At 32.8% G+C, this 7310-nt stretch overlaps 1 protein-coding gene across 1 annotated transcript in view; it reads left to right on the top strand.

The window, feature by feature from the left end:
- Nucleotides 1–2121: 2121 nt before the first annotated feature.
- CDH19 (cadherin 19) overlaps nucleotides 2122–7310 on the top strand; it is a gene marked incomplete at its 3' end in the record, with an annotated part of 54633 nt that continues 49444 nt past the window's right edge. Inside the window, exons 1-2 of the mRNA XM_081252340.1 lie at nucleotides 2122–2380; nucleotides 5624–5918. Of these exons, the coding sequence (XP_081108466.1) occupies nucleotides 2186–2380; nucleotides 5624–5918 (490 nt within the window). The 5' untranslated portion in view covers nucleotides 2122–2185. The remainder of the gene's footprint in view (nucleotides 2381–5623; nucleotides 5919–7310) is intronic.

Genomic DNA, 7310 nt, shown 5'->3' with positions numbered 1-7310 from the left:
GAAAGCTATGAATTCATTAGGATTAGATAATAAAGGAAACCTGGAATATATGTTATATTTTCTAATCAATATTTCAGTGGTTTATCTGCATGAATTACACTTTAGTTTTCACCCTGTATAAATTCCATACACACATACACACACACAGACACACACACACACACACATAGAGCTGGAGCCTGGAAATAAACACAATGTTCTATTTGTTTAGATACCATTTGTGTGTGTGTGTGCATAATGCAACTTTGATTAGTTCTAGTCATAAAAATGAAAAATCAATTAAATCCAATGAATTGTAAGGAGAGTGTCGGGCTTCCCTGGTGGCGCAATGGTTGAGAGTCCGCCTGCCGATGCAGGGGACACGGATTCGTGCCCCGGTCCGGGAAGATCCCACATGTTGTGGAGCGGCTGGGCCCGTGAGCCATAGCCACTGAGCCTGCGCGTCCGGAGCCTGTGCTCCACAACGGGAGAGGCCACAACAGTGAGAGGCCCGTGTACTGCAAAAAAAAAAAAAAAAAAGATAACAACATTTGAAATTTGTTTTAATATCAGGAAGTGGATATGTATATAGATTAAACAATATGACCGTGTTTTGATAATTTTGAACCTAAGTAATGATATGTAGGTGTTCATTATACTCTGTTTAGATGTATGAAGATACCATAATATAAAGTTAACATAGATGTTATTTACCCAACATTTTAAGCATAATTCATATCACTGTTAGTGATAGCTTTACAAATGTATACAAAATATATTCTTATAAAGAAAACTGTACTTGTTCCAAACGTTTTCATTATTCACTAGCTATCAAAATATATGTTTTAGCTATTTCTAAGCAACAGACATAAGAATTTCAAATATTTAACATAAGGGTGAAATTCATCTTTAATTTTCACCTCAGCTGAATTTCTTCATGACTTTCATTAAGGAAACTTATAACAAAGAATACATCTGCTTGAAGTAATTACAGAGGGACCACAGGATCCCCGTTTATGACAATGTGTTCTTTCTTAATTAAGTGTTTTTAATAACTCTTCCTAACAAGAGCCAAAGACCTAAAAAAACCTGTCAGGGACAATCAAAAATATGTGGAGAAAATTCAAAACAAGGTCATATGAAAAACTCTTAACAGAAAGAGATTCTATGATTTTTCTGCTGACTATGGCATTGTAGACTGGACAAAATTATTTTTCTTCATTAATCCCAAACAAACAAATCCAATCTGGTTATACGGAGACACTATATAGATGTGGAAATTGCAAAGTTATTCAGTTTTATATAAGGGTGAGAATTACCAATCATATCATGGAGAGCTGTTATGATCAGTATCAGGTAAATGGAAAATTTTAAATGGAAAAGTCAGTAGCTTGAGTTTTTTGTCTCAATATTTACATACTAAAAGATACCTTTCATCTCCATTTTACGTATTATAAACATTCAGTCATTTTACCCAAGCACTGTAATTTTTCATTTATTTTTTAAAAATGGTTTTATTTCTTTGTTAAGCTGAAAAACATTTCTTTCATATCTTTTGCAATATAAAAATATCTTAACAGGATTTCTATTCACATGATGTTTTATAACATCAGTATAAATCAGTGTAAATGTTTAAATCCCCCAGGTTTTAAGTTGAATTGTCATTTTGCCTATTTAATTAGCTATGTAAAATACCATAATGTGGGAAACTGGATGAAAAAACGTATCTATTGAAAAAGAGGAAAAATGTCACATTTTTCCCTGGCTTGATTGTTGATTTAATTGGATAGTTTGAATTTTACTGAGATAGAAAGGAATAAGTAAGCAGGTTAAATTTTTAAAAATATCTCAGTGTCAGTTATCAATCAAGGAGATTGCTAGAGCAACTTTTCAACCTTCAGGCAAATTTATGACTACAATGACTGAGCAGAAATTTGTAATTATACCATTCAAATTATTGCTGAGTTACAAAACATAATTAAGTAGCTGAACTGGAAGATGAGTGTATATTTCTGTTCCATTTTTACAGATGCAAAAGTTGTATCCTGTCTTTAACAATTATGTGAGAAAATGTTATTTTTTAAATGTTGAGAATTTTGTTTTGTTTTTTGTTCTCTAGGAATATGAAAGATACCTAAGGGAACATAAGATTTTTGTTTGCAACATACTGTTCCTCTGAAGAGTACCAGTTGGAATAAAGATCAGAATGAATTGCTGCTTATTGCTGCCTTTTATGTTGGGAATTCCTCTCCTATTGCCTTGCCTTATAGCAACAGAAAACTCTAAAACAGAGCAAGTTAAGCACCCAGCGGGATCTCATTTGAGAGTGAAGCGGGGCTGGATGTGGAACCAGTTTTTTGTACCAGAAGAAATGAATAAGACTAGACATCACATTGGCCAGGTACTGATTTTCTGAAAGTGCTACAGGAAATAACCTTGTAAATCTGATCGAAAGAGTGGAGGAGGCTTTGGTATTTGATGAATTATCCGTTTTTCTTAGTGGAACCATTAGAAAGCTTCAAACACCAGCATAATTGATTGTTATATTTGCAAGCACCTAAAATAGTCGCAAAAACTTGAAAAAGAGGGAAAGCTCTGATTTTTAAATTTCACTTTAACCTCATACAAATTACAGCATTTATCAACATCTGGAAATGTGATGGTGTTATTTTTGGTTATGGATCAAAGCCACGGAGAACAGTAATGTTTACCAACGGTATTTAGCCTGATTTTCCATTATGCTAAGTAGGTGTTGACTTACCCCTCATTAATTTTTAATGAAGCAGATTAATACCAAATCCTTTTACAGTTATGTAGCTTCAAGAGCCTACACACTTCATTTGATTAGTGAAGTTGAAGTAAAACAAATAATTATTTCATTTTCTTATAAGAATACATTTTAAGAAAATTTCCTTTATGAGACAAAACATTTCCTATTTATGTTTTTGGGTTTTATTATTATTTGATTTTCTTCAAACAGAGATAGTTATAATATCATGTCCTTCTCTGTAAGGCTCTTTCTCTGGATGGATGAACTGAAATAAGTTTAACCACTAATTAACTGACACTAAAATTTAATTGGGCCCAAAGCGTGAAACACTCAAAATTTATTAACTCTCTTTTTCTAGCCCTTTTAGGGGAGCTGCAGTGTTAGTGTGTTGTCTGGATTCCATATGAGTTCATCTGTCCCATCAGCCAAATATATGAGTACATTCGACCAAAGGCCTAGATTAGGGTTTTAGGCAAACAGATTTCAATCGTGTGTGTGTGTGTGTGTGTGTGTGCATGCGCACGCGTGTGCATATGCCCCCACCCGCGCGCGTGCCTGCCTGCTATAAGTAATATTTCCCATCCCTTTTTATTTTCTAAGATGACTCCAGGTAAAGCACAGGCAGAACAGTGTGAGGTCCGTTGTTAAGTGTCTGCTAGTTACCTGAGTCTCTAGCCATATTTACAGAGGACTCCACAGATCCCCATGGGCTCTCCCACCACTGAATAAGGAGACATGCTACTATTGGCAGGCGAATGTTAGTGGTAAGGCTCTACAGGGAAGTGCATCAGTGCAGTCAGAACAGGGACTAGTCACTGAATAACTCACATTTTCTGTTTTTTGTTTTTCTGCTCCCCACACATATCTCCCATTTCCTCCTTTCATATAGCAGTTTGTTTTGCTTCTTTTTCATTCAGTAAAAATATTTATGAAAATATTCTAACAGATATCTTTTCCTCTAAACAACCTCATTAAGCCTAAACCACATACAGATAACTGGTTTAAAAGAGAGTAATAATGAATACTTACATGCTTGTAATAACAGAGCTGGTAAAAATAAAATGTAGATGATGTGTCCAAAATAACTTTCTTTTTGATCTGTTTGTTAAAACAGATTAAATTTGGAACACACAATTAGGTAAAAATTTAGTCATATTGATTTGCCAAATTGATAGTAACTATGTAATTGAAAAATATTTTTGAATGGAAACACAGAAAATTTTATAACACTAGAATCCACGAAATTGAAAAGTGTTTAAAATGCATTTTGTGACAACAAGAGGAAGATGTTTAATTTTTTTAAATTAAATATGGGTCCTTAAAAAGATGAAGCTCACTGATCTATGAAAATTAACATGAATATACTTGAAATACATTTATTCATGACTGAATTTGACTTTTCTTCATTCTAACATTCAAATTTTCAAACTACATTGAAATAATATTTGGAAACCAGGGACTAAGCATTGCTTTCATTTGGTATACTTATTGGAGAATACATTTGTTTTCCACAATTTCTTATCACTGGGGCATGGGGATTTCACTTTTACGAGTAATGAAGGACTTTCAAATTTTAAAAGCTGTAACTCTTTTATTATCTTTTTATTGTCTCCAATTTGGTTCTTTCATTGTAGAGCAGTGATGTTCACACACTATTAAAATTATTAAAATTTGTTGTTTTAGATCTCTTTAGATATTCTCCACAATCACATAGAAAACATTATTAATTAGTCCAGAATAATATATTGTACTTCGAGCTATCAGAAAAATTATGAAATTAAGGATGTATTTTTTGGCTAACTGTAAATTTTCAGAGAAGCTCTTACTTTGAAGATGGGTATATTCATAAATGGTGAATCAAGAGAACCATGGATTCACAATAATTAAGAGATTATTCTCTAATCCTTCCTTTCTTTATGTAAAAATATGTTAGATATGAAAAATCATACAATGTTACCTATATCATAACATCTTTTTTATATATAAAATTCAAAATTCCATTCACACTATGAATAATGACAAATTTACTTTGCTCTTAAATAAATAAAATAGTGAGGACAAAAGAAGTACATTTGAGAAATGAGTGACCTATGTTGGAAAGGAAGAGTTAGAGCTAATTTGGTGAAAACTCAAGGACTAAAAGACCATGTTAGGTACCGGTTTGCAGGGGAGGATCTGAGATCAAACAGGCCTTTTGGTGTAAATCATAATTCTATCCCAAAACCATGTGACTCTGTGAAAGTTTTTAAAATTTTCAGTCTCACTTTCCTTCTCTATTGAAAGAATTTATTATATCAGTGTGTATTTTACAATGAATGCATGAGGATTAATTGAGAAAACTAATATAAAGCAATTTGTAGATTTTATGGATGATTGAGATTATTATCATCTTCTCAACATGCTACTTAATTTTCTTACTAATATTTCCATGTTTTCTATGTGTTTTTAGCCTAGAGATAGAACATCACTGTTTAACTTTATTTTAGATCATTATCTCTCTGTCTCTAGGCCCCGATCTAATATAAATATTTGAGAGTATGGTTTTAGTGACTAAAAATGTAATCATATAGAGTAAACATGAACCAACTTTTTTGTGCATAATGTATAAAAGGGGCTTTGTTTTTCAATCATTATAGTTTCTATTTAGAATAATCTGTTTAGAGTAATGAAATTTGTATAGTGCTTTTCGTTGAAAATTCAGACTTCTCTGCATGGTAATAGATGTTAATCTTAAACTTAACATTTTACCTCACTTAATATAATATGGGAATTATATGGAATTCTTAGGGAATAATTAACAGAAATTAAGATTGCAATGATTAAAATTTGTCTTAACATGTTTGGAAAGTAAATTATCTCTCTTTGCACTTGCAGCTAAGATCTGATTTAGACAATGGAAACAACTCTTTCCAGTACAAGCTTTTGGGAGCTGGAGCTGGAAGTATTTTTGTCATTGATGAAAGAACAGGTGACATATATGCTGTACAGAAGCTTGATAGAGAGGAACGGTCCCTCTACACTCTAAGAGCCCAGGTAATAGACACCACTACTGGAAGGGCTATGGAACCTGAGTCTGAGTTTGTCATCAGAGTGTCGGATATCAATGACAATGAACCAAAGTTCCTAGATGAACCTTATGAGGCCATTGTACCAGAGATGTCTCCAGAAGGTATTGCATATTAATTTACGTCAAAGATGTACCTATTAACAATGAAAACAGATTTAAAATTTCGAGCATATGTTTTGGAAGTGAATTATTTACCGTTCTACACGGGTACTTCCTTCTGCAAATGTGTTAAGTGAAATATTTGAAAACATTAGACTTATGATTAAAATCTTGTAAATAGTCATACTATATATTAATAAGTAATTTGTCTTGTTAAAATATAACTTCAGTCTTCAATAGAAAGAAACGTTTATTTGAGTATACATAAAATTCTTCAGCTTGTTCACTTATTGGTTTCTTCCATAAAAGAATTTACTTTCCAAAACAAACTATTCTTTTGTATCTCAAAAAATACATAAGATCATCCTGAAAGAGTCACACATAAAAATAGGAGAAACCAATTTATAAGACTAGAATCCTAGATGCATCCAAACAACGGAACTTGAAAACTAAAAACAAAACAAAATGGTTGAAGACCTCTGTTTAGCCATATCCATTTTTAAGTTCTTTTTCAAACCCAATGCCACTTTAATAAATATTTTAAATATAATACTTGTATAAGAGAATGCTTTCCATTAGATGTAATAATTGACTGCCTTGGAAATCAGACATGTCTTTCCAATAGGGAGAAAATCATGGTATGGTTACACAAAATTTGTCCACACATTCTTTTTGAGAAAAGTTTAATAATACAACAGATAGTAAAATTTAATTCACAAAATTTACTTAAGTATGATAAACTTCAATGTAATTTAATAATTGTCATTTTTAAATTATGCTAATGTGCTTTAAAACTGCCTTACCTAAACATTTGATTCATTAGCTAGGAAGTCTAAAAATGTATATTCCATTACATATTTTCATGATTCTTCATTTTTTTAAACATTCCAGGTAACAATTTAAAGACCTACTTCTACATATATTCAGAACATAGTGTTTTAACAACAGCCTAAACAAATTTAGCTGTGTAGCATGTATCAAGACCAACTGTCCTTAGATATAATTGACACATTAATATTGTCCTATGTGATAACTAGGCAGTGATATATTTCTTCTTTTTTAAAATAAATTTATTTATTTATTTATTTATTTATTTTTGGCTGCACTGGGTCTTCTTTGCTGTGCACAGGCTTTCTCTAGCTGTGGCAAGCGGGGAACATTCTTCACTGGGGTGCGCAAGTTTCTCGTTGCAGTGGCTTTTCTTGTTGTGGAGCATGAGCTCTAGGTGCACGGGCTTCAGTAGTTGTGGCACGCAGCCTCAGTAGTTGTGGCTCGTGGGCTCTAGAGAACAGGCTCAGTAGTTGTGGAACGTGGGCTTAGTTGCTCTGCGACATGTGGGATCTTCCCGGACCAGAGCTTGAACCCGTGTCCCCTGCATTGGCAGGCGGATTCTCA

Source organism: Mesoplodon bidens (genome assembly GCF_964165515.1).
Source record: "Mesoplodon bidens genome assembly, chromosome: 13".
Classification (NCBI taxonomy): domain Eukaryota; kingdom Metazoa; phylum Chordata; class Mammalia; order Artiodactyla; family Ziphiidae; genus Mesoplodon; species Mesoplodon bidens.
Note: the sequence above shows the minus strand (reverse complement) of the source record. Positions and strands in the feature narration are given on the sequence as shown.